Source organism: Puntigrus tetrazona, chromosome 9 (assembly GCF_018831695.1).
Source record: "Puntigrus tetrazona isolate hp1 chromosome 9, ASM1883169v1, whole genome shotgun sequence".
Taxonomy (NCBI): Eukaryota; Metazoa; Chordata; class Actinopteri; order Cypriniformes; family Cyprinidae; genus Puntigrus; species Puntigrus tetrazona.
Window position 1 is genome coordinate 13,131,039 of NC_056707.1, and position 27,386 is coordinate 13,158,424.

The 27,386-nt window shown below is 39.3% G+C and overlaps 2 protein-coding genes across 2 annotated transcripts in view; both read right to left on the reverse strand.

The window, feature by feature from the left end:
• The window catches only part of stk17b (serine/threonine kinase 17b (apoptosis-inducing)), a 7,924-nt gene extending 990 nt beyond the window's left edge, over positions 1 to 6,934 (reverse strand). The window contains exons 1-7 of the mRNA XM_043248954.1: positions 6,162 to 6,934; positions 3,651 to 3,863; positions 3,417 to 3,555; positions 3,170 to 3,296; positions 2,979 to 3,027; positions 2,219 to 2,398; positions 1 to 1,622 (exon numbers count right to left, since the gene is read on the reverse strand). The exon at positions 1 to 1,622 is cut by the window's left edge and continues 990 nt beyond it. Coding sequence (XP_043104889.1) covers positions 1,385 to 1,622; positions 2,219 to 2,398; positions 2,979 to 3,027; positions 3,170 to 3,296; positions 3,417 to 3,555; positions 3,651 to 3,863; positions 6,162 to 6,280 — 1,065 coding nt within the window. The 5' untranslated portion in view covers positions 6,281 to 6,934 and the 3' untranslated portion in view covers positions 1 to 1,384. The remainder of the gene's footprint in view (positions 1,623 to 2,218; positions 2,399 to 2,978; positions 3,028 to 3,169; positions 3,297 to 3,416; positions 3,556 to 3,650; positions 3,864 to 6,161) is intronic.
• A 1,683-nt stretch (positions 6,935 to 8,617) lies between these two features.
• On the reverse strand, positions 8,618 to 27,264 carry hecw2a (HECT, C2 and WW domain containing E3 ubiquitin protein ligase 2a). Its single transcript, XM_043249646.1, has 30 exons — positions 26,782 to 27,264; positions 23,387 to 24,152; positions 22,325 to 22,432; positions 22,003 to 22,097; positions 21,549 to 21,618; positions 21,228 to 21,397; positions 20,929 to 21,071; positions 20,187 to 20,287; positions 19,341 to 20,104; positions 18,459 to 18,777; positions 18,250 to 18,348; positions 17,908 to 18,058; positions 17,479 to 17,579; positions 17,203 to 17,327; positions 16,424 to 16,609; positions 15,982 to 16,116; positions 15,403 to 15,487; positions 15,233 to 15,329; positions 15,004 to 15,087; positions 14,315 to 14,403; positions 13,902 to 14,022; positions 13,434 to 13,547; positions 13,053 to 13,205; positions 12,876 to 12,974; positions 12,678 to 12,807; positions 11,913 to 12,059; positions 11,722 to 11,836; positions 11,537 to 11,622; positions 10,925 to 11,037; positions 8,618 to 10,810 (listed from the first exon to the last, which is right to left on the reverse strand). Exons 2-30 carry the CDS (start codon positions 23,691 to 23,693, stop codon positions 10,699 to 10,701), a joined length of 4,419 nt encoding a protein of 1,472 aa, XP_043105581.1. The 5' UTR covers positions 23,694 to 24,152; positions 26,782 to 27,264; the 3' UTR covers positions 8,618 to 10,698.
• Between the last annotated feature and the right edge of the window lie 122 nt (positions 27,265 to 27,386).

The following is a 27,386-nucleotide window of genomic DNA, read 5'->3' on the forward strand; positions in this document are numbered from 1 at the left end:
CCCACCGAATACGTTTATATCTCCATGACCAGAAGCACGTAGAAATAATTTCTTAAAACACAACAGGTCATCAGTTTAAAGGGTGTACCATATCTGAAGACAGAATAAACATTAACAACAATACATCCATATAAATGTGCTGCAATGAATGTGTTTAACAGAAGATCCAGTCAGGTCGTTCGGCTCAAGCATAGAAAAAAAAAAATGCACCCAAAGGCACTCGAGAAATATACACCGGTAAACTGTGCAGTTACAGCTAACCCTGAGAACAAGGCTCGGAATGAACAAAGACTGAAACATCCATCAGTTAATAGCATTAGCTTAAAAACACCTGTACAAAAAAGGTAACAAAAACCCTGAGTTACCTCAGATTGGTGCATAGATAAAAACTGTCATTTGAAGATTATGTATAGACCATCTCAGGCATTGAGATATTAGGCGCCTGCCATGGGGGAAATGCTAGAATGTTGCTTAATAATAGTTTATTATACAATAGGTTGGCAATGAAAAGGAAATATTTAAAACGAAAATCATTTTAAAATAGATGCAGTTGATTTACTAAATCTAAAGCTGTTAAAAACTATTTTCTCTTATTTTAGTGACACAAACACATATAATAGAGGGTTTAAGTGCTTTCCTGCATTTCTTTAGTCATTATCTAGGAGGAAGTTCTGTGACCAATACAAACACATATTTGTGTAATCCAGGGTGTGTTGTGCGTGTTTGAGTTGAGTCACATTTTATGGAGCCCACTAATGTGTCAATGCCACAAGAAAGAAGAGGAGCGAGACAAAACCAACACCCATACACGAGAGCATTCCTGCACTGAATCTTTATAACAGAGCATCTCATCAGGTGTTTTTGAATTAACAGAGTCTAATCTTACAAACTCTTTCTGATGTTGAGACACAAAAAGCGAAGACTCTTTAGTGTGCTCAAACACTCATCCTTCATTAAAGCAGTTTTAAAAAAAACACTGAATGCCCTGCCGCTCTCGAGCGTCTTTCCCTTATTGTTGGAAATCCCTTAAGTGCAGTAATGGAAATAGTGGTGAGATTAACATGGGCTAAGATCAGCAGAAAATTAAACTGATACTGAATGGCAATTAAAATGTTCAAATTAATAACTTAAAAATCCAAAAGGCGGCAGGAAAAGGCATCTTGAGACAGGACAGCAACATAGATATTTAGATTCTTACTATTATAATAATAATAATATTAACATTACACTAGACTGAGCCCTTTTGTGAAAAAAAAAATCATCTTTGGTTGGCCAAAGGATGTTGAAAACAGCATTAGAGGAGAAGCATGTTTGCTGGTGCTGTGTGGGGGCCAACAAAAAGGGCCAAAAATGCTATTCAGTGCAAGTGCGTTTCCGTTTTGGATCAGCACAAGTGGTCACCGTCGCCTGCGGCTGACATGTCCTCCTCAAAACGAAACCTCTTGGAGTGCGGCGAGTCCAGAATGTTTTCTTTGTCCTCGGGATCCTCGGGTGGCGCGGACCACTTCCCGCCGAAACTCCTTTCCCGGGGAGTGCGTGGGGTCACGGGGATCGGATCAGAACCTGTACAATGAAGCCACAGCCAGGGATGGGTCATGCAATCGGCCGCACTGGGACGGTCCCTGATAAAGCAAGGGAGAATTCACGTCAAGGACTTTGGCATGTGGCCGAATGGAAAACATTCTGATACTATTCTGCTGAAACAGTAGTAATAAAATCAAAGTGCATTAATTAATTTATGACAGCAACTGGAAATCTACCATTTTCATTCTGTTTAGTACAACCAAAACGCCTTCCTGCCATTTTTGCTTAACAGTCTGACCTCATTTAATCTCAGTTGCTTTCATGCTTAAATGTTTTCTGTGAATATGTGATGACAAATGAAAAGAAAATGAAATCTGGACTTTATACTTTGTGATAACCAATAGTTATACAATCTATGGCAATGAGGAAAGTCAATATTCAGCCATATAAGAGTGATCATTGGACAATTTGTAAGCCTTTCGAAATGATTTCATTTCTGAAAATCTGTGAGGCAATAAATTTAAAAAAAATTTATTGTACAATTTCCGATTTGTAAGTGGGAAAGAGTTTCCCACAGCAGTTATCATATGACTCTTCATCTAGAAGCGTACATTGTTTTGCGAAGTACATGGCTTGGCAAACAAGCTTCACTTCCTCTAACTGTCTGAAGTCAAAGTCGCGAGGGCAGACTTACTCTGGTGCTTTGACCAGCAGTTTCCGGATGAAGTCGACAGCCAGTTCAGACACCCTTGAGAAAGCCTCTCTGCTGTAGTCCACGTTCACCTGGGATACATTTAGAAAGGTCTCCTGTTTATCCTCGCCAGCGAAGGGAGACTCTCCTGTCACCAGCATATAGGCAATCACTCCCACACTCCTGATGTCAACAGACACACAATCAGTTAAAAACCATCTTAAACAACAACAAAAATGAATAAGTGTTTTGCCTCTAGTATCAGACCATCCTGCTGCTGCCTCAGCTGGTTTTCTGGCCTCTCCTCTCCCTGCCTGAACATGCTGGTCTATTGGCTGGTTTCAAATAGTTTCATATTTTACCTTACCTTATCTTTTTTTGAATAAACTAGGGCAGTATCACTGTTTTCAACATCTAAGACTGGAGTAATAATGTAAGTAACAATATTCAAATAAACATTTTTTTAACATTAGTAAGATTTTTTTCAAAACAACGGTTTCACTGTTAAATCTTTAAACATTATTTTTTTTTACTGACACCAGACTGAACAGTAATGTATTTTATTCTTTCAAATAGCAGAATATGGCATGAGCATGTGATGGCCAGACTTTTCACTACATTCAGAGTTTTCCATGAACATGACCACTGGAATTTCCAAGACCTTCTACAATTTTATTAATGTCCCATGACTTTTCCAGGTCTGGATATCGCCCTGTGGGAAACTTGTATATTGAAACACCTGATGAAAAAGATTAAGACTCACCAGAGGTCTGTTGCTGTGGTGATTGGTTCATAGTTCAAGATCTCAGGGGCTGGATATATCGTTTAAAATAAAACAAAAAACAGTCATGAAATACATTATTTTCACAGAGCATGAACTCTTCTGTTGCGATGAGCTGACGAACACAGAGATATGTGTGAACGTGAAGATAAATGGCACTGAATAATCCTTACCTACGTACTCGGGGGTTCCCAGAATCTCTCTGAGCTCCCCAGAAGAGCCCAACCTGCGGGCCAAGCCAAAATCCACTATCTTTATATCCCCCATTGGGCTCAGACACGTCAGGAGAATATTCTGGGGCTGAATAAAAGAAAAATATTGTCTTAATAACAAATACAACTAGTGTATTTTAGAAGAAATTCAAATCATCTCATTTAAAATGTGTCCAATGAAGACGTTACAGGCAGCCGGACAGCTGACCTTCAAGTCCAGGTGGACCACGCTGCTCTGGTGCAGTAGGTGAATACCCTCAAGCATCTGTCGGATCAGACGGGTGATCTGACTTTCTGGCAGCAGCTCCTCAGACACACAGTGGTCAAATATCTCACCACCCGCCGCACTGGCACACAAACACAATCAGAGATATTCTTAGTACTCAGCTCAACAATCCTTCCAGCTGGGTGTACAACTGATATATCTAATCACAGCACTCACTATTCCAGCATTAGAACGAGGTCATGATCGGTCTCGTATACAGAGTGCAGGTTCACCACACGAGGGTTGTTCTTCGCCGCCTCTAAAACGGCGATCTCATGAATGACCTCTGCCCTGCAGTCGCGACCTCGCCGCCGCTTCTTGATGAACTTTGCAGCGAAGACTTTCCCTGTGGCCTTTTCAGCACATCTCTTCACCACTGCAAACTTCCCCCTGAGAGAGATAAACAGAAACAAAAAGAGGGAGTGAAAGAATAAAATGAGCATAATGGAGGCAGAATGTGACAAATGGACATTTTTGAGGTATAAAGAAAAGTTGTTTTTTTTCTTTTTATGATGCACTTTAAAGATGTCACAGTGTGCATGCAATCAGTCACACCTAAAGCTGTTCTCTCATTCATACTAAAGCTCTTACTGACACAGACAGCTATTAAGTGATTCAAACCCTCCATTAGATGTTCTCACAGCTTAATATCAGGTTAGATGACTGATGTGGGCCAGACTTTACTCTAAGAACTGCAATTTATTGTCACAACATGAACAGGTGAGACATTGGCATATGTAAGTATATACTCAAAATCAATCCCACAATTCTTTGGACCAGACTGTAGACAGATTTTGTTATAATACATTATATTAGGATGTATCATATTGTGCTGTACTGTATGCTGCATATACTGTAACTATTCTATCTTGGAATCAAATCAAAGCAGACAGTCAAAATAAAACCTGTAACAATATATATATACTACCTATCAAAAGTTTTGGGGAAAAAAATAAAAAGCGAATTGGTAATATTGTGAAGTTTTTTACATTTCAGTATATTTTAACACGTTACAGCCATTACCCCAATCTTTAGAATCATATCCTTTAAGAGTAATTTTAATATGATGACTCAAGCAATATTTCTTTTAATTATTTATGTTGAACACAGTAGCTAAACAGCTTCTTGATATTTTTGTGGAAACCCCTGACACTTTTTTATAGGATTCCTTGATGATTAGTTCAGAAAAACCTTTGTAATTTTTAAATGTCATTACTGTCCATTTTGATCAATTTAATGCATGTTTGCTAGGGGTAGCCATTTATTTATTCATCTAGGAAAAAAAAAGAAACCCAGACCTTACATATTTTAAATTGTGTATGTCAACAAGATAAAGAAAGTCCTTCTTGAGAATTCAATCAATACTGTTATTTCTAGAATTTCTTAGCGTTTTAAGAATTTATTTGACTCTCCCAGACTAAAAGGAAAAATCCCTGACCTTTCAAGGTATTTTCCAATGCCAGTAAATACCAATAAACCCCAATCATATGGTCCAGATTCAAAATGAAATTGCTTTATTTGAACAACCCCGCATGTTGTCGTCTCATAAAAACCTTTCTCCACAGAAACAAACAACAAAACATCTTTACACTAAAGAGTTAAAACTGTAAGCGGACTGTGAAATAATTTCCTGTTAAACAACACAGCCGGCAGCATGAAAACAGGTCGAATATGGTTGTATGCAAATGGTGCGAGAGAGAAAGAGGAAGAGACCAATGTCACTTCCTCTTTCTCAGTATTCACAGTACAATCTACATCACAGCACAAAACTGGCTCTGGTTCCCACATGGGTTTCCTTCCTGCAAGGTCCAAAGCTGTGCTGTAGTGCTTTAGCAGTGACACACACACACAAACACAAACACACACACACACATATTAGTCACAGTTCAGTGAGCAAGGCCTTTCCAATCCTGAATAGCTAAGCAGGACAGACTCCATACTCCAGACAACCTTCAGTCCTACTCACTCTTGTAAAAAAATAAACCAGGAACACATCTATCCTACTGTTCATACGATGCAATATGATTAAGGCATCGTATGATGCTTCCCTTAATGGTAACGATGTTGTAAATATATGCACATACCCAATGAGAGAAAATAACAAGTACTTTTTCTAAAGCAAGGATGTGTTGAGTTGACAATTTTCAGCCTTGAAAAACATTAATCAGTTTCCACAGAAATATTAAGCAGTGCACCAGTGCTCAACGTTGATGATAATAGGAAAAGTTTCTTTGGAACCTGATCAACATTCGATAACCTTTCATTAAAAGTTGTCCTAAAACCTAAAGACAAAATATATTCTTGTATCTTGTACGTTCTCAAAACTTCAAGACTACTGTAGAATGCTATCATAAGAATTGTACTAAATTGCAATAAATATTGCTGAAAAAAATGAAAAAAAAACGTCCTATAGTTGTCTAAAACCACTAGTGACAAATAAATAGTTTATTTCATTAAACATACGACAGTACTTTAGCATCTCAGAATTTCAAGATCTGACAGAACAGAAACCCATGCATACACATGGGTTTTTTGCAGAGACAAAATGTATACAGAAAGGGTAACATCTTTGTGTGATTATGTGTATTTAATGTTCATCAACATACATAAAAACTGTACGACAGTATCAAAGAAAGCACGGGAACGCTTAAAAGAAGACACCTTTTAGGTAATGGCATTTTCACACACCTGCCCAGTTCGTTGCTCATGTCAAACACGGCGTCCAGGGGATCCGTGTGGATGTGAGTGTGGATCTCTGACAGCAGAGCCGAGGACCCACTGCGACTGTCCAGCCTCCTCCGGGCCATCACCTCCAGCTAGTGTCCAGTCAATCTGCAGACCGCTTATTATCACTTAACCAGCACTCTGCTCATGATCAGACTCACAACCAGGAAAGAAAAAAAAACACCCAGTGCCAACGGCCTCTTCGCGGTGTTCACGCAGCCAACGGAGAAAAGAGCGTTTAGTTCGCGGTTATTCAGAAAGAGTTGACAATAAATGAATTTGCTTCAGCTGAATGAGTTCAGTCGAGTTTGAACAAGATAACCGATGCTAAGAGCGTCCAGCTAGCGCAGATTAGCTCATTTAGCTTTGAAAGATACCGCTAACAAAACTCCAACTCCGAAACTAAACTATGTCCTTCATTTAGGCTAACGAAAAAAGAGATTCGCCTCATTTTGTTAAAACTGCACAGCGACCGACCGACAGACAGCGCTGTATTTCACGCAGGACAAAATCACTCCACTAAAGTTTAGAACGGACACCGTCTTCCTATTCTCTCAGGAACAACAGCGGACAAACTACCTAACAAACTCTGAAAGACGCTGAACGTGGAGTAAGCGCGCTCGTCCGGCTAACTAGTCCATGCTGAGGTAAATCGGTTTCGATGCGTAGATTCGCCTCTCCGTCCACCGGCTCCGCGGTTTCAAATTCTGCCCTGACGCCAGCGCGAGCGGCGAGGCGCTACGTCACCGCCCTCGTCATCTGATGATCGTTAGCTTGTCGCCCATTGTACGATAGATAGATAGATAGATAGATAGATAGATAGATGGATAGACAGATAGATAGACAGACAGACAGACAGATAGATGATAGATAGATAGACAGACAGACAGACAGAAAGATAGATAGACAGACAGAAAGATAGATATATAGATATATAGATAGATAGATAGATAGATAGATAGATAGATAGATAGATAGATAGTCAGACAGATAGATAGACAGACAGACAGAAAGATAGATAGATAGATAGTCAGACAGATAGACAGACAGAAAGATAGATAGACAGACAGAAAGATAGATAGATAGATAGTCAGACAGATAGATAGACAGACAGACAGAAAGATAGATAGATAGACAGAAAGATAGATAGACAGATATATAGATAGTCAGACAGATAGATAGAAAGACAGACAGACAGATAGATATATGACAGACAGATAGATAGATAGATAGATAGATAGATAGATAGACAGATAGATGATAGATAGATAGACAGACAGACAGAAAGATAGATAGACAGACAGAAAGATAGATAGATAGATAGATGGATAGTCAGACAGATAGATAGACAGACAGACAGAAAGATAGATAGACATATAGATAGATAGTCAGACAGATAGATAGACAGACAGAAAGATAGATAGACAGATAGATAGATAGTCAGACAGATAGATAGACAGATAGATGATAGATAGATAGATAGACAGACAGACAGAAAGATAGATAGACAGACAGAAAGATAGATAGATAGATAGTTAGATATATAGATAGATAGATAGATAGATATACAGACAGACAGATAGATAGATAGACAGAAAGATAGACAGATATATAGATAGTCAGACAGATAGATAGACAGATAGATGATAGAAAGACAGACAGATAGATATATGACAGACAGATAGATAGATAGATAGATAGATAGATAGATAGATAGAGCGTGGAAATGTAATATGGCAATTTTGAGATTTATAATCTGAATAAATGAGTTTTCCATTTATGTATGGTTTGTTAGGATAGGGCGATATTTGGCTGAGACAGGCCTACAACTTTTCTGTAAATCTGTAATCTGAGGATACTTTTCGCCTTTAAAGCTGTCCAAATGAAGTCCTTAGCAATGCATATAGCCTGTTACTAAAGTTTAGATATATTTATGGCAGACAATTAACAAAATATCTTAATTTAACATAAGCTTTACTGAATATCTTAATGATATCCTATTGCTATAATATTTGCCCATGCTTATGACTAGCTTTGAGGTTCGGGATCACAAATAAGGCTGTTTTATATCATTTATATGTATGCATTTGGTAAACAGTAAATATTTCATTTTAGTTTTAGTTTAGTTTCTTCGGTTTCTGCTTATCTGTTTAGCACGTTGTAGTACTGTCAGATGCAGAACAGCTATAACTTTTTGTAGGTCTTTAGGTTTTCTTGTCACTACAACAGACAACTGAAGTACTGGACTTTGGACTATAGAAACTCAAGGAGTTTGATTGGCCTAGCAGAAAGATAGGCTCTGACAACACATTTCAAATCTGCCAGTACCTGTGTCAGGGGAAAATACCAGAATTAACAAACGAAAGCAGTCACAAATCACAAAGACAAACACCAAAAGAGACCAGACTATGACTCAGATCTCTGGTACATTCAGTGCAAAATATAATTTAAACACAGGACAAGACTGACGTACATATATTACAGCTATATACAAATATGGACACATCATGGAACGCATGCAGGTTCACATTTTCACCAACTGGTTTCAAGTGATGGCTCTTTCATCAGCGTCATTTTGCACGATCAGTGACCCATAAAGTTTAAATAACAGCGCAGATGAAGTATGAAAAGTATGGAAGTGATTTTTCTTTATTTATTTTTGTCCCCAATCCCATCCCACCCCTGATTAACAGCAACTTCTCATGCAAATTAAGCTAATCTGGACTCGTGTTGTTTCACTAATTCCAGCATGCAATATCAAGCTATGACACAACGCCATCTAAGGGTCAAACTCAGGTACTGCTTCTTTGACCCTGCATGCAGTATTTTATCCAAAGATCAATTACATAGAGAAAGGAGCTGTTTTAAGACAAATCCATATCCTAGGATCCGTGCTTTGGCCAGATCAGCATGTATGGTGTGAATGTGTGATTTCCGTGTATTGCTGATTGTGTGTGTGTGTGTGTGTGTGTGTGTGTGTGTGTGTGAGGGCTTGGGAAAGGGTCCACAGAAAGAAACTACATGTCTGTAAACGAGGGGTGCAACTTGTCACCCAAAAATGAGGACCTTTTCATCCTTTATCTCAGTGTTGAGCTTCTATCTGTGGTTCATTAAATGGAAATTTCTGCTCAGAGATTGTTCCATTACTATGTCATATTTCCAAAACACTGCATACCACTTGTGCAAGGGTGTTTCATTTTGGCTCGCTGCTCCCTACACATGTTAAACAGCTCTTCTCATCTTTTTTCTTTGTTTTTTTCCTGTCATTTTCCTTTATTCATTATAGCAGAAGAAGCTTGTTCTCACCTTTTTTACTGGTTTCAACCACTGCAGCCCTGGGTTTAAGTTACTCCAGTGGACCGCACACATCACCATGTTATTAACTATACCCAACTATACATTTATTAAAGATAATTTCAAGGCCACTGTTTGTGTCTGTCTCCACAGTTTAGAGCAATAGGTCTCCTTGTGATGGACTCTAAGAACAAATCTACCCTTCCTGATACACAAAAATCTGGTGCACATATTGCACACGGTGATCAGTGTTTATACATTCATAGTTTTTAGTAACATTTGTGGGTTGCATAAAAGTAGAAGTGGATTAAAAAATGTGTGCATGTAACAAAGTGTTGGTGTTTTTTAGTTAATCCGTGTCAACCAACCAAAGTGAATTACTACATTTACAGTCCCCTGGAACAGTCTGCTGAATGTCTTGCTCAAGGGCACAAGAGGTGATAGAGGAAATTTCTAGTTCACGGTTTGAACCTAGGACGTTCAGGTTGCTATTCTACAACCACTACATTTGGTGCAAGAATCTCTATAAGAGAGTGTGCATGCTGTTTTGTGTGTTTTCATTCTCTTTAAAGATGGAAAAAAAAAAAAGAATGTGTTTTCAGAGCTGCAGCCAAGATCAGTATCATACAGGTCCAGAAGCAGACCTCTCAAAACCAAGCCCGCCGAAGTGAATCCTCTGAAACCAAAAAAGTTGGTCTTAACTGACATCATATCTCCACGACAAAGCTCTGCGGCAAAAACTATCACAAGTTTTTTTCTTCAAACCTTACAGATACGAAATAGAGTGACTACATTGATGAAACATCTTTGGACTTAAAAAGCAGCTCATTCAAGAACAAAAGGCAAAACCCTACAGCATAGATCAAAATGTACTGATCCAGACAGACAAACCAAAACCAGATGATCAAGACTCCAGCTCTGATTTCTGTGAATGTGTAAGTCTGTTTTTGTTTGAGGATTTGAACGCAGTCATCACAGGATTTTGATTCCATACAGTATAGAGCAGGAGTTGGCACATGCCCAGTCAGTCATTTGGTGGCAAATATTCCAGTTCCGTAGACTTCGACGAAACAATTATATAAGACTCCGGGTTACCAAGGTTTTAGGGAAGAATGAGGGATGAGAATGAAGCCTGTATGGACAGCCAGGTTGTGGAGAACTGGGAAAGAAAGGAAAAAATCAGTAGCACTTTTGCTGTGATGGGAGCTCACTCCAGACCAAAGGTGCTGGTCTCCTCCACAGCAGTGAGCATCTTCTCGTAGAGCATGGAGAAGGAGGGGTAGGGAGGGAGATCCAAGCGGTTAAAGCAGGTGTGAGCCCTACACAAACATATAAAGACAACGTGGCGTTAGCTGATTGATAATCAGTGTTAATTAACGCATAAAAGTAATTTTTCTATCCTTGCGTGAGACTTTTTAAAAGCTCAGAAATACCGGGGTAGGGAGGTTACTTTGCCCCATTTCTCCACGCAGAATCGACGTGGGCCGTTGCTGCCCCGCAGAGAGGCAAAACCCTCATAGGGAACGCTGGAAGTGCCTGTAACAAACTGAAAAAAACACATGTTGACTCAACTAATTCCACTGATCTTACTGAGTGAGTAAGATTCTTTCATAAGGCAATCTCTTAAGAGAAGTCTCTTATGCTCACCAATGCACTACAAAAAAAACTGTAATATTGTCAAATATTAGAACAACTTAATAACTGTTTTCTTAGTGCTATCAAACGAGTAATCATTGCTTTTCTTTACATAATATATTTGTGTATACTGTGTATATTTATTATCTATGTATAAATACAAACACATACATGTATATATTTAACAAAAAATATGAGAATTTTGAGAAGCCATTACTCCAGTCTTCAGTGTCACATTGTCCTTTAGAAATCAATCTAATATGTAAAGATTTTAAATGGGATTACTGTCACTTCTGGTAAATCGAATGCATCTTTGCTAGTCTAAAGTATCGATTTCTTTAAAAACAATAACTTCACATTTTTAAATGGTAGTATATGAGACCCATTCTGTTTGTGAGATCTGGGTGTACCTGAAGGAGTCGTAGCCTCTGTTCGTTGTTGAAACGCTCCACTGCAGCCCAGAACCATCGAATCACTATGTGGTTATCATGGTAACCTGCAGAGATAACATTATATTATGATATCCTGCTGTAATATACACATTATAATATCCTGGTGTAAATCAACGCTTGAATCTTCCTTTCCAGCCAAATACCTCCTCTGTACTCTGTATTGCTTCTCCAATCGGCTAGGTCGATCTCTGCTGTCCCAGCAATGACCAGCTCCAGCTCTCGGGCATCAAACACAGAGACGAGGCGGACGTCAACCACCTGTGAAGTCATATGGTCTCAGATCAAGCAGAACTAAAACTTGAGTCATTAATATTCACGGACTCAGATGACATACCTCGTAGAATCCTCTCACGAGACTCTCTGTCTGCTGGGCCACACCTCTCTCAATCCGCCACTTCACCATGCGTTCGATGTACTCTTTCTTGTTCTTGTCTGACACAGGGATGCCAGATCCACCTGGCTTCAGCTCACGCTCTGTAATCTGAAATAATGAAACCTCTAGTTCACTCTCATATTATATATTTTAAAATAACCTTGGCTAAGTAATAGTTTTTTTAAAGAAGCTTGTACTGGTCAGTACAAAATTTGCAGATATAATTTTGTTCTTATAACTTTCCAAGTGCGAATTCCATTGTTAAAGTCCACCTAATTTTAAAAAAATATTATATTTATTTTGTTAGCGTGCATTGCTATTTCTGTGGTGAAAATTGTGGTGACAATCCAGCCATGCATGCCAATCCACATTTATACATTTATATACACATTTATTATAGAGTAGATAGGAAGTGGGGGTGGGATATATATATATATATATATATATATATATATATATATATGCTGAATAGACAATAAAATAGCAAAAGCACATACAATTACAATTAAAAATAAAAAGTAATACTATATGAATACATACTATAACAGGGTATTATTAAAAAATAACACTGTTGCGGATATGTTACTCTTTTGGGGGTTTAGAGGTTCTCTAGATGTAAATGTAGAAATATTTACCATCAAATATTAAGAGATTAGCTAAATCCCAGATTAGTCCTCCAAACATACTGATGCTTTCAGCCAACACACACTCATAAGCCATTAGTACCTGTCCAAACACCTCCTCATTGACAGTAAAGGTGAGGTCTAACATATCCTCAATGTCATTGTCCTTCATCCACTGAAGACTCTGATGGAACTCCTCATCCAAAAACTCTAGATCACTCAAATCACACGGACTGCAGAGAGATATATATTAAGTGACAGAAATACACTGATTTTACATGTGCTCAAAGTGAAGACTCACATGCGAAGAAGGCCTTTGTAGAAGGGACGGGTGAAGAATGCATCCAAAAGGTACTGATGAATTAGAGCAAGCCCCAAAATACGTCCACTGAACCGGAACCTAAGATTATTAAATATATATATACACCCTTTAGACATTTGTTCTAAACTTCAATTTATCTATCCATTGACTGATTACCATTCATGATGGTTATCCACAAAGGCTGACATGGGGCTGATCTGCACAGTGTAAGTGTCATTAGCTGAGTATTCAAATAGTCCATAGTATGGGTTAAAGAGCTCACGGGAAACCAGGAAGAAGAACTCTCTCGATGGACCACTATAGTCCAGCCTGAAGAAAAACAGATGGCTATATATAATGCACTGAAAATTTCCAATCAATGCACAAATAAATGTAAGAATATTGTCATGTGGTTTAGGTTACAAAATGTAAAATGAACTAAAGGGGGCGTCTTAATTTAAATTATGGCTACAATTATGAGTTAGCTTTGACGTCTATATGAAATAAGCACTTCTTGTAATGCATAAACATCACTTAAATTAACTCAATAATACCAACCCTTCTTCTCCAACAAAGCTGACATAAAGCCTGCTTCTCTGGAGGTCTTTGCGAGAATAACACATGATCTGGTTGAAAGCGTCCTCCAGCAGGTGGTCTCTTCTGATTATTAACCTAGAAAGGTAAGTAAAACCACATCAGGACACAATAAACCAGATAATCCAGAGAAGGACAGATTTATTTAATCATATATATACATATATAAGTGGCTTCATATTTAGTGCTGACAGTTTACCATACCATATTGAGTGATCTAAAGATCTAGAACAAAGACTAGTTATTTAATGCTTACAATGTTAATTTCTTAGTAGACATGTAAACTTAAGTTTATCAATATATTTTTCTTATTTCAGCTATTAGACTCCATTGGATAGTATTTCAGTTCTTTCAACCAAACAATTAACTGGTGTTTATCGGATACTTGTTGCTGATGGAGAATTATCAAAAGTTTTTGAAGATGGAGCTTACTTCACTTTTCCTGGCCCCTGACCGTAGCCCTTGGTTTCCATTTTGCGGTAAAAGCTTCTTAATTTGGCCTCAAAATCCCGCTTGTAGGGTGCAGGGGCTCGAGCATTGGCTCGTGGAGTTCCTGTGAGCAAGAGAAGACGTGAATAGCTGGAATGAAAAGTGGGTTGAAACCTACCTTGGCAACCTACCACAGTGCAAGGCTCTTTTAACAATTAAGATCAAAATATATCACAATCAGAATAACTGTTTTAAATGCATGCATGATCAGGTAAACATACAGATTAGTCCACAGGGTCTTCCACTGTCATTATTTAGTCTCTATTTAGTCTTGTAATGGAGGATACAAAGCAGGAAAAGGGGGAAGACAGGGAAATATTTGTTAAAACGTGAGTCCGGGTCATGTGACGTCTCACCAGGGGAGCTCTGTGGGGAGGCATGACAGTAGCTGGAGAGCAGTAAGGCATTGGGCGGCACATAAGACATCACTTCCTCTTCAAACAGACTGCAAGGAGAGAGGGCCAGGTAACAGGTGTGTGTTTTCTAATCTGAGCTAGGTGTACAAAGTCAGGCCATCATAAAATATCTACACAGCTTTTTTTATATATACATATACTCTACCATTCAAAATTTGGGGTTGATTGGGGTTGACCAAAACTACAATACAAACAGTAATTTTATAAAATAGCATTAAAATTTTAGGCAAATCTGAATTTTCATTCAGAAATACTGATACTCATTGAACATTTTTATTGTCATCATGGTTTATTTGAAGTTGTAGCTTTGCTGATTAAAATTTTGTGGAAGCTGTCATACATTTTATTAGGACTCCTCGAAAAGAAAGTAAAAAAAAAAACAGCATGAATTTGAAATCATAATTTCTTATATTTACTATAAGTTCATCTCTGTGTTTTCTCTTTTGATCGGTTCAGTGTATCCTTGTTGAATAAATGTATTTTATTCAGAAAAATCTTACTGACCCCAAACATTTGAACGGTGGTGTACTGTACACAGTCAACTAATGCATGCGTATCTCAAGCAAAGGGAAACAGGCAGGCATATGTTCAGGAGTACTTAATATGATGCAAATGCCACACACACTTACCTAAGCAACATAACAAGGTCTGCATCACTAGACAGGCGGGCCAACCCAGTTGGCCCCTCATTGCGGATGAATTGAACCTTCTCTCTAAAACACGAGACATATTTTAGAAATCACTTATTATATAATGAAAACTGTACATAACTGTAGAACAATCTCTTAAAAATACAGTAAGAACTTCTGCACTCTGCCGACACCTGTTGTTGAAACAGAAAACTGTAGAAAAATGTACCTAAGGGAGTGGTTTCTCACAAGCTCTGGCTGTCTTTCTTGCAGAATCTCAAAAATGTTGGGTTGTCTCAGAAAGGCAACAATCTTCTCATTATAAGCTGTAAAAACACAAATGTGTGTTATGATATGTCAGTGTGTGCACACTTTGTAAACACGCAAGTGCACACTCACCTACAGGCACCAAGTCCTGATACTGACTGTTTCTTGATGACCGGCCCTGGACAGGAGGACTCGGAGAGCGAGAGTCATCTGCTACCTGAAACATGAGGGGAGGCTCATGAGAGTAACAGATTTCAGTGTATAGTTCTTATGACAATAGCCCATTTAGGTTTTTTAAAACAGAAGTTGTTTTTAACAAGTGTGACAACATTGTGATTAACCAATCAGATTTGAAGAATCAGTTTATAGTTTTTGTGAATTTTATGTTTACAGTCAGTGTTTGGTGCTTGTACATCACTGTCATTCATCTATTATTTCCTCTGATTTTAGACATTACTCATGGGTAATGTTAAGTTTAGCGATAGGTTTTAGGTGTAGCGATATGGTCAAGAATGCATTTCTGGATTAAATTAAATTAGTATTAATTTAGTATTATAGTTAAAGAAACTACAGCGCAGACAAAACAAAAACACGTCCAGGTGCAATAAGATTTCACTTTGGACAGGGAAGCGACAGAAAAAGGAAGACAACTGACAGGATGAAAGATGTTCAGAAATGTCTATCAGTAGTGTACACAGAACTAGTTCTCACCTCTCCTGCGCTGTGGCTGCGCTGGCGGGACAGGTGCTGTCGGTGAGCCAGCAGGCCGCTGGACCGGGAGTTCTGTAAGGGCAGCCGTGGGTCAATAAATGTTGTGGCACGACAGTTATGATCCACAAAGAAGGGCTGTGGTGCATAAACACATAGACAGAGAGTGTGAGCAAAGAACCGTCTGTGAAACATCAGCAGAAGTTTACAGAACGGACAGGCCGATTAGAATAAATAAGACAAGCATCTGTTACTTGTTCCTGTCAGAGACACTAATTAAGGCATTAGGAAGACCACCAGATGGGCGTACATGAGCACCCAAAACTCATCTTTCAGTTTCTGTCTGTACAGTTTGTCCTGTCAGACTAGTCATATGCAGGTCTTAGAGGCCCCTAAGAAAAAAACAGATGGACAGTTCCAGAGGGAGAAACAAACAAACACACACCTTCCCAGTGTGGTCGTGTTTCATCTCCCAGCCTCGTGGCAGCTCCAGCTGCTTGTTGGAGAACAGATTGAGGAAGTTGACAAGGTCCCGGTTGTGCTGGTACCGTTCGAAGTGTTGGACGTCCCGTCGAACTTTACTGATCATGTGCTTCAGACACGTGTTACTTGTGAACATGCGATAGGCACTCTAAAAGAAAAAAAATCTGAAAATTATTGTACAGCTCATATAATACTTGATTGGGGCCAGTCATATAACTGAGCAATTAAATATTTTGATATTATGGCCTGACATGGATAGTTGACAGTTACTATTTGCAATATGCCAGTGATACAAGTTATTATTTTGTGATACTTATTTTATTTTACATTTTCTCTCATATAAAATATGATGCAAGTTATGAAAAAATAGCAAATTAGCAACATTTTGCAACAAGAGTTAGTTACCGAACGAAGGAAAAATTTGAATATGAAATGTATGCATAAAAATCTATTAGAAGTCCCAACAAAAAAAATTTAAAACTATGTAATAGAGGAAAACAGTTTACAGTGTAGATAAACATATATTATATCATATTATATTATATTATATTATATTATATTATATTATATTATATTATATATGTTGTTAATTTGTGGCACATTCTTTTATTTCTCCTGCCACGTGTTATGTATGGTGCTCTGTAGCTTTGAAATAACGCTGGCTATTTGATTTATCAATGACTTATTTTGAGGTGTGTGTGTAAAGCACTGATATCTGTGTCTCTTTGTGCTTTAGCTCACAGGATTAGAATGCAGAACAGAGAAAAAGTCTGGACTGGAGAGGAACTTTGCACCAGGAGACTGAAGCAGCAAAGCCAGACGAGAACGTGAGTTGGCTTGACCCATAATGCCGTCCCTTCGGTACTCTACACGAGAACAGACACATCAACAAGCACAGAGTGAACAAATTCCTATTATTTTACCCACATTACACCGTTTTACATTTATCTCAGCATAGTGATCATTTACTTTCCCAAACACCGTCATCTGTAGTTCGCACTTTGATTGACAGCTTACCACTGGAGTGGGGCAGCAGTTCTGTCTCTTCAGACGGAGGATCATCCACTCTTTGTTCCTCAGACCTTTCACTGGTCATTGTTCTACGAATACTCTGATACCTGGCAAAGAAAAAATACAGAAATCACACAAATCTATGTAAAATCCATGCTTGGAAATCTTTCTTTTCACATATCCCTCTCATGAAATATCAGGATTCCTACTGATATGAGTGAGTTTTCCATGCTGAATTTTGCTTTCAAAGGTATATGTGACATCTCCACAGCTAGCATTTTTTGCTTTTAAGAACTTCCTAAGACTTCAAACGTTCTTATGTTTTAAATTTATTGACAAAAACACGACAATATTCTGTTCATTTAGTACTAAGTTCAATTTTCAGCTCTGTAATATGAAATGTGAAAATTAAGTTAATTAAGTTAATTATCTAACCTGCGGTTGAGTTGCTCCATCTGCAGTATGGAGCTGGAGCGGGTCAGACCCTGAGGAGCAGGTGGGCCAGTGGGTCTCTGCCATGTGGTGGTGCGGTTCACATGATCCACAAAGAAGATACGGCCATGACTGTCAATACGAGCCTCCCAGTCTATAGAAAGAAAGGTGGGAATTTAAAAAGTGTGATTAAAAAGAGAGTAAAGTGTGATATTACCTGATTAAGATGTCAAGGACATTCAGTAATTTGGTGAAAGTATCTTCACAAACACCACATAACCAACGCATTTACACACAAGACACGGAAGCACATGCAGACGTCCAGAAACACATACACACACTCACTGGGAGGTAAGGGCTCGTCCACACGCTGGTATCGGTGGATGTCTTGTCTTACAGACGGGAGAGAACGAACAAGCTGATCTCCGTTGATTTGAGGGACACCTACAATATTTTACATGAAGCATTAGGATCTATTCGAAACTCATATTTGATTCTTTTTCCATCTTAAAAGAATTGTCAAGCGAAGGGCAGCTCAGTGAGTCTGAGAATACCTAATTCTGATTCTGTCTCAGTAATGAAGGTCTCAGAATCCACAGATTCTCCATCCACTGATGGCATTAACTCCTCCTCTTCTTCATCCTCCTGTGACACACCGGCTGTGGCTTCTAGACTCCATCTTCTGGACATTGTGTCCTCAGTCACATCTTCACATTCCTCTTCCTCGTTGGCTGATGGTTCTGGTTTTGGGGCAACCCTCTCTAGCTCATTGTTTGGAACAGTTTCTTCAGCAACCTCGTAAGTTGTGGGGGGATCATCTGAAAGATCTTCTCCCCCTGGGTCAATAGCAGCCTCTGCCCCCTGTTCTGCCTCCTATAAAAGTTCGAAGAGAAAGATTACCTTTCCCCAGAAGAACCTGTGTCAAAAGTGCATACAAATCTATTCATACATTTCTGTTTCTACTCATAATACCATTGTTAAGTTATGAATTTTGATATTTTAGGTTATACATGTAAAAAATTAAAGGGTGATTAAACTGAAGCATACTCAACAATAAATATTAGTTAAAAGAATCAAATTCGTGGAAACAAATCTAGTAAGTGGAGCGACTTATTTTGAACATAGTATAAATATGTGCTTTTATATGTGTTCAGTTTTCATTTTAATTTTATTCAGGTTTTAGTATTTTTGCTATGTAGTGATTTATATTAGTTTTTTGTTTTTATGCTTATATTTATAATTTATTGAGATTTTATTTTAAGTACTTTTTTCAAATTTAAGTATTTTTTTATAATATTTTTTATGCTTTAATGATGTCTAATGATTTAAACTAGATTTGTAAAAGGTCTGGACACTTTTAAAAGACTGTAGACATTCTTAATTGTCATTGACCCACTTAAATTAAAAAGTCTTCGTTCAGTAAACCTCCAACTGACCTGAGAAGCAGACACAAGGCCTGGGCAGCAGTCAGATGCCATTGAAGAGATATCAACTTCAGTTGCCAGCTCCTCACTTGGTGCCAGCCCCTCTTCCTCTTCCTCTACTTCCACTTCCTCCTCCTCTTCCTCTTGCCTCTCTATCAGACTGGCGGTTTCCACCTCAGGGGCCACTGAACTCGGCCCGACCTCTGGCTCAGGAACCACCTCTGTTCCAATATTCAAAGTCGCTATTTCAGACTCCAGGCCAGCCTCTTCTGGAGGCTCCTCTACAGTTCTTTCAAACACAGGTTCTGTTATTGGTGGTTTTGGGGGGGTGCTTTGAGTCCTTGAAGCACCATTAAATGTAGGCAGTGTAGCCTCCGTAGCAGCAGATCTTTCTTCATCTTCATCTGAGTCGATATGCAACATAGAGCTGAGGCGGGTATTTGTGGGAAAGCTGGATCGTAGTTTGGGAGAAGCTGCCCCAAAAGGCCTATCTCCCGGGCCCTTAGGTGCATCAATGGCATCAAGCTGCTCACTGAAAGAAACCTGGAGCGGGTCAGGTGAAGAAGGGGCTTCATCGTCCAGGGTGGTACCGTACATCTCTGTGTCTGGGGAGGGAAGGCTGCTCCCTTCCCCATTTCTATGGGACCCCAGGGAGCCGGTGGGGGAAGGTCCTGCTGATGGGACAGGGAGAGGATGGGGCAGCTCTTCATCATCTGAAGGGGTTCCAGGAGCTCCATTGAGGGCGGCTGCACCCAGAATCGTCTCAGGGGAAACGTCTATGAGAATGAGGTAAAAACATTACAAAAACATAAAAAAATTAACAGCTCAGTCAGCATAAATGTGTATGTGATCCCTTACCATCTTGGCCCATGGATGTGACATCCACTTTAAAGTGCATCTGACCACTCACATGATCAGTGGGCAAACGACGACATAGAGAGAAGCTCAGTGACTGGTTCCTAAAGCCATATAAGCACACATGTTTATTTACACACATTGAGTGCTGTTGTAAAGATTAGATTTAGTAAGATTTTGTTAATGTTCTTGAAAAAAAGCCTCTTATGCTCACCAAGGTTGTATTTATTTAATGAAATACAGATAAACTGTAATGTTGTAATATAAAGTGTAATACTGTAATATAAGTGTAATTTCAGTATAAATACTAAAAACAGTTGAAAACAGTGGTTCTGCTTAATATTTTTGTGGTAGATGATGTTTTTATTTCTTAACTTAAGATTCTTTGATGAAAAGTTAAAGTTTAAAAGAACAGCAAAATATTTCTTAACATACAAATGTCTTTAATACAAAACAAAATTATATCATTTAAAAAATGCATTTTGAATGAAAAAAAATACAATTACATTTTAAAATATATTAAAATACAAAAACAGAAAGTTTAATAACTTTAATAAGTAATAATCTCACAATATTACTGTTTTTTTTCTTAGTGAGCATAAGAATTTTCTTCAAAAATATTTAAACAATCTTCTCAACCCCAAATTTGTGTACAGTAGTACATTATTGATCTAGTTATTTTGTGTTATATTATAGTGTTATATTATAATAGCAGTGTTTCTTCAGATGCTGCCTTGCTGCTCACCCTGATGCGTGTCTCTCCAGCAGCATCTGCACCGGGATGTTCAGTTGACCCAGAAAGCGCTTAATAATTGGTCGACTTTTAGCAAACTTGTCTTTAACCTCAATCACTAAGACATCTGTCATAAGAGCCACAAAAGTGTGTTTCTAGATGGAAAAACAGAGAGAGAAAGGGGAAAAAATGCATCTTGGTCTGAAATGTTTAGCACTTGTTTATTTGCCAGTGAATGTGTCTAAATTTTCATGCATTACATTAGACAGTTTGTTTCTCTTTGTGTGTGTGTGTGTGTGTGTATGTGTCACCTCTCCATGCCACACAGGATTAGTAGTGTTAGTTGTAATGCCAGATCGTCTCTCTTGGCCATGATGAGAAAATGTCGGAAAGCAACTTCGTTTGCCAGGATGAATGCTCATCTTCAAATAAGGGTCTGGATTAAAAAACATCCCCTTCTTCAGCCCCACAGCTCGGATATCTAAAACAAACAACAGTCCAATTAGCAATAAAAACAGCCTGAATAAATCTGCCAGTGTGATAACAGCATTATAAGTCACTAACAGTTATTTGAAGAGCATACATCATCATTTGATCATTGCCTTCCGTCTCTTACGAGTGAAAAAACGCACCTGATAGGGTAAAGCTGACCAATTTTCGGCTGCTGTCTGAAGCCTGCTGTCCTTCACCTTGACCTTCAACCTGGAAAATAGACTGATATGAGAGACGACATACATCCAGCCTTCTTATATGATAAACCCAGACTTACAGCAGGGAAGAAATTCCCATATCTATATGACTGAGTTCCCTATATTCATCCAGCGAAATGATAAATGGCCAGCGCTTATGGGAACTGAGAAATGTCCGACCTCCAAACACATGTGAGGATGCAGTCAAACAAGCATTTAGCACTTCATGTACTGCATGACCTTTACCAATCATATTCTGGCCTGTAGCAAACAAAACTGCCACAGTACAGTATTTTAAAATCTTACTGACCTCATATATATAATATATATATACCTAGTGTTTTTGTGAGCTATAATGATATCAAAAGTGCGCACACACTGACACACTCAAACTGACCGAGCCTCTGGGGTTCTTGACTGTGATGCACGGAGTTGTGGCTCTCAACGCACCGCTTACTCCGTGATAGTACTTAAAACAGATCCTTGTCTCAGCTAGAAGAGATAACCAGAAAAGTGCCAGCATAACATATCTGCCCATCATATTTGTAGAGACAGCATATTTTATACCAAAAAAGAACAATATTTCAAGCTGAATTCTGCACATTAAGAATGTAAAACAAGAGAATGCCATCTCAAAAAACTCCCGTCTAACCCCCTAGTCCATTAAATATTTTATAAGATCAAGGTGGAGGTCAGCTGTTGGCTGCAGTGTCACTCACCTTCAAGGAAGTACGGCCCTGCCTCCAGCCTCCAGACGATCTGACCACACTGTGTCCCGTTAACCCCACGGTTCTTGCAGTCCCACATATTTGACGGACAGGTTTCATCTGAAAAATAAATAAATGAATAACTGCATCTGTATTTGTGTGTCTGCATCTTTCCGAATCCATTCGGGTCATGCCACCTGTTTATTTATTTTTATCTGGCGAACTGGTGGTACAGAGAGCAAAATAAACCCAATTAGCAAAACAGCACCCCGTAATGATGACAAATTTCACAAGCAATATAGATTCTACAGTGGCTGTGTAAATTACATTACACAGCATTAGTCATCTGCTATTGAAAAATGTAGGGCAGATTACATAGAAGCCATTACTGAATGTCTGCTTAGTTGTCGAAACTTAGAGCCCCTTAGGGATAAGACCCTTGTGCAGGTAAAGTTTTGCAGGCCTTCAATTCAATGGTTAGTGGCTTTGTGCCCAGATGTATCACTTTGCTCCGGTCTCATATTTTTACATGACAGTGAGGATTTGTGATCTTAGTGTTTAAGGAGGAGGACTGAAGGGCACAGAGGGTGAATGGATCTGTGTCTCATTTTCTAGAAAACATGATCAAAAGCATGTATGGAAGAGTCCTGATGCTTTTCATTTAAATTCTACTTGTATGACATCACATCTCTGTTGCAGCTTTAACTTTGTGAGTAATTTCTTGTAGGGCACAACTTTTTATGTAACTGCCTTCTCAGGATGAATTGCTTTGTTTCATTCCTTGTATACTATATATATATTTTGTATTTGGACTGGTGGTGTTGTGTTTGTAGCACTTTAAGTTATGTATTTCACACATAAATATGATTAAATATGTGGTTACTGAGTGTCACTATAATCTGCTTAATAATAAGGACAACATTAATAGAAAGTTTTCTATAACTATTCACAATAAACATTGAACATTTTCAACTGTGAAATTTCAATAATGTGACACAACTCTAGTTATCTAGTGTACATGACATAATTCATTTAAATTCATATAATACGACTCGACCAAATCCCAGTTCTTACCTATGTGGTACATGCCAATCCAGTCTGTAGCATCCACCTCTTCCTTGATATCCCATGTGATGACCAAGTTCTGGCCCCGGCCCAGAGTGAACTCTAAAGTAGACGCTGTGAGTGATGATCGCCCTTGAGAACTGACCAGGTCCGTATCGCTGTTGGCTCTGGGGAGTCCAACTCCAGCCTGCTCGGCTCCACCGCGCTCGGCTAAGCTCCGAAGATTCTCTGGGCTGAGCGTGTGCCGCACATTTGGGCTCCGTCTACGACCTGCAGACTCCCGTGTGGCCAGGTGATCCCGCCCCTGAGGCGCCATGCCTGACGCCGGGCCGGAGCGGGGCCTGGACGGGAGAACTGCTGTGGCGAGAGAGGGGCGAATGGTGGCAACTGTGTGGGAGCACGTCTATGGACCGGATGAAGAAGGAGGAAGAAGCCGGAGCGATGGAGAACCCTGACCTGAATCCTGGATCAGACCTGGGCTGACCTGTAATTGTCTGGACATACAGGTGAAGGACCAAACAGGCCTGTCGTCTGCTAGAGCACTTTGGCAATGGTAATGGCTATTGACCTTAACGATTCGAGAATAATCTTTAATTAATCTTTAATGAATCTAAAAGAGCTCAGTTATTTCCATTGATTGGTCAGTGGGAGCCAGCTAGCAAACACAACCCTTCTCAGGTCCTAAGAGAAGAACACATTCTGTCTAAGAATACACAATGAGCAAAAATAATATAACTTTAGTTTAGATAGTCTCTGCACTAAGGGTCTTTTCAATCTAATGAAAAGGAGTGAGGAATAGAAAAAAGATATGGGAAATGGTAAGGAAAATGACAGAGAGAGAGAGAGAGAGAGAGAAAGGAACAAGGAAAGAGAAAGTTCAATAAAGAGAAAATACTCAAATACAGTTTCATGTGAACAGTTATTATATAACACTGGTTTCATAAGCCTTATACACACATGTCGATTACATCACTAAGGGTAATGATAACTTGCAGTTTAGCATGTTATTTATATATTTTTCAGATTTATTTTTAATTTTAGTTTAAGATTTACTCATTTAGTAAACAATTTCAATGTCAGCCAGTGACCACTAAACTGCAAAGTCTTTTGGACTATTTGTCAAACGAACCAGTTCATAGCAGTCATATGTTTATGATTAGAATACTATACTGTTTGGTTTTAGATTCCCTGAAAAGAATCAGCTCATAAGAGTTATCTGATCATGAATCATACTCTTCATAGTCTACTCTGGTCACGTAGTAGCTTTGTGTGTAGCCCATGGATAAAACTCATCTCATTCAACTGCTCAATGCACCCAAGACTTTCTAAATAAGCAGCTATACAGACAAATGAAAGAATTTCATCATAAAAAAAATACTAGAGGTAAGCCATAATATATTATTTGCATTTGTTTTGTGCTCTACACACATCATATGGCATCTAATAATCAACTTAACCGTTTTCTTTATTAAAATATGCCTCTCATGACCAACTGACAGATCTCCGAAAGGAACCTCAGGTAAAAATAGATCTTATGAGGGGAATAGTGGATGCAATTTCTATACACTTAGCAGCATCTTTTTTTTTAAACACATTCCAGCTCAGCCATCCTTCTTTTTGCAACATTTTAGATTAGAAGTCTTACACTGCAGATTAACAGTGTATTGCATGTCTGAAAACTGCTTGAGCGAGCGTGCATGTGTGTATGAGTGCGTTACAGGAGGTGATGTCAGCACCGAGAGTTTCTGCAGTGTTTGCATGCGGATGACACCTGATCTTACAGCCCATTAAATAGTAAGTGAGGTCCGTTCACCTATGCATAAATGCAGTGTTTGCTATGACTACAGGAACCTCTCTGTGCACGAGCGGAGGTTACTGCAGTCTTTGCTTCTTGACATAACGGGCACCTTGGGAAGCTGGCACAGAGAATGGCACAGGAGCGTTGCTGTTCCACTCTCTATAGACCAAACACATTCAGCACGCACAAGCGTGCAACTACACCCTATTGACCGTTTGACACGTTTTGCCGGCTTTTAAGGTGTCATCTCAGGTCTGCTCAACACAGACGTACCAATTAACTTCTGAACGACTGATAAATATTTTCTTCCAGAATCACTTCCAAAAAAAGCGTATCATTTGTAAAGGTTTTGATAACCTTAGTGGTTTCTCGCAACTGTTGCAGGGAATAATTCCCGGAAAAAGGCAATGAACTACAAGGGGTCTTTCTCATAAGTCACGAATAATGGATAATGTGATCAAACATTCATTCTGCCACCTCCTGCTTTCCCTCACATCTCACCCATCTCTCTGCTAAATGAAAATGTGATGCAGCATTATGAATATAGAATAACTGGGGGAGTACTGCAGCATCAGTAATAAGGATATCAAAATTAGCGTGCAAATTATGCAGTGACTTTCAGGGAGCTGACTATTTAAAGGGATTTCTATCGCCATTTGTATTAATAGCCTTCTTAATCTTATGTAAGCAGCTACCACACAGTAAGCTATATGACACTTATTACAATATTGCAGCCGTGTGGTACGTTCATGTTGAAATCTTATGGTAAGTTCATAATAATAATAATAATAAATAAACTACTAAAAGTGTGCATTGCTGACCTACAGTGTTTTTTGACTGTATGTGAGAAAATGTGAGATCAGCGTACTGTTGCATATCCTTACGATTTAGGTTTGTTAGGGTTCATTTGGAATGAAAGAAGACTCTCTAACAAACTTGTAGTATGCATCTAATGGAAGCATAGCCTCTATTGTGTCTGAAATAAAGCTTAATCTCCCACCCAGTTTCATTTTAACGGCCTCTTAATATTTATTTATAATGTTATTCATTTGCCGGGACTTTTATTTAACGTCGGTCAATGTTGTCTAAAAAACCCAATAATACAAAAAAAGTCATATTTCTATTACTCAGCAGAAGCGTGTATTACGTCATATTAGTTCGATCTCCTCTCGAGCCACTAGGTGCGATCCAGCAGATTCCTCACGTTAAGTTTTTACTGTTTTTTTTTTTTTTTATCTGCAGGTAAAGCCCAGCGCGCGCACGGATCCCACAGAGCCGTGACGGCTTTTCTCACGACACGCGTCGCATGCAGCCCTATCGGGTAACGCGGGGAATTCCCTCCGTCATGCGTTCGCGCGCCGCGATCTGCGGAGAATCAGCATGCTGCATTAACATAAGCCTTCGTCGGCGCGTGTGCGTTTCTGAACGTCCGAGTCAGCCCCCGCTAGCGCACCGCTGTTACACCTACAAGACACGATACGCGAACGAAAGTCGATCCCGAGACGTAACGGGGCATTAAAACTGCTGAATCACAAAACGCGTCCGTTTTAACACATCGGCTGCATGCAGCACGCGTCAAAACACAGTACATTGTGTAACCGCGTACCTGCGCATCGACGTGATGTGTCCATGGAAACGCCAACAAAATCCGCGGCGAATAACGTGCGCTAATAATATCGCTCTTTCCTCTTTGGCAGCGAAGCGTCGTTATGTCCAGGGCCTCTTCATCCACTGAAGGCGAGATTTTTGTCGCTTAGCCGAAGCAGAAATCACGACTGAGGGGACAGTTCCCTTCGGCACAGGTTGAGAGATGAGCTATAGCGTCCTGGATTACAGCGCGATCTGTCTAACCTCACGCTACTGAAGACTCGATCTCTGTAATTATACCAGAAAACGGCGTTGGGTTTCCCCGTGGACGTGACCACCCGGTCCGGTCCGTCCCCGCAGCGCACGCGGCGGTGGTAATAAAGCAGTTATAAGGCGCTCCGGAGCTGGAGGCAGCGCGAGAGCGGCGGGGTGGCGACTGCTGGGGAACACATCTGTCTTCACACAAAACACAGCTCTGTGGTTACAGCTTCACATCACATGTGCACGCACTGATCAATCCAGACCAACCTAATGCAGGGAGGCTAAAATAAAGTGTTATAGGTCTGCTGGGAGGCGCTGCAACATATTAATGACTTTTATTTGCGTTTCAAGGTATAACATAAC

What these genes read in the sequence shown, in the direction of transcription:
- hecw2a (XM_043249646.1), bottom strand. Translation starts at nt 23,693, where the DNA reads ATGGCGCCTCAGGGGCGGGATCACCTGGCCACACGGGAGTCTGCAGGT. An exon ending in CTGGAGAGACACGCATCAGG is followed by an intron (nt 20,288 to 20,928) that starts GTGAGCAGCAAG and finishes ATATGGCTTTAG; the next exon opens with GAACCAGTCACTGAGCTTCT. An exon ending in AAAGTAACCTCCCTACCCCG is followed by an intron (nt 10,811 to 10,924) that starts GTATTTCTGAGC and finishes ATGTTTGTGTAG; the next exon opens with GGCTCACACCTGCTTTAACC.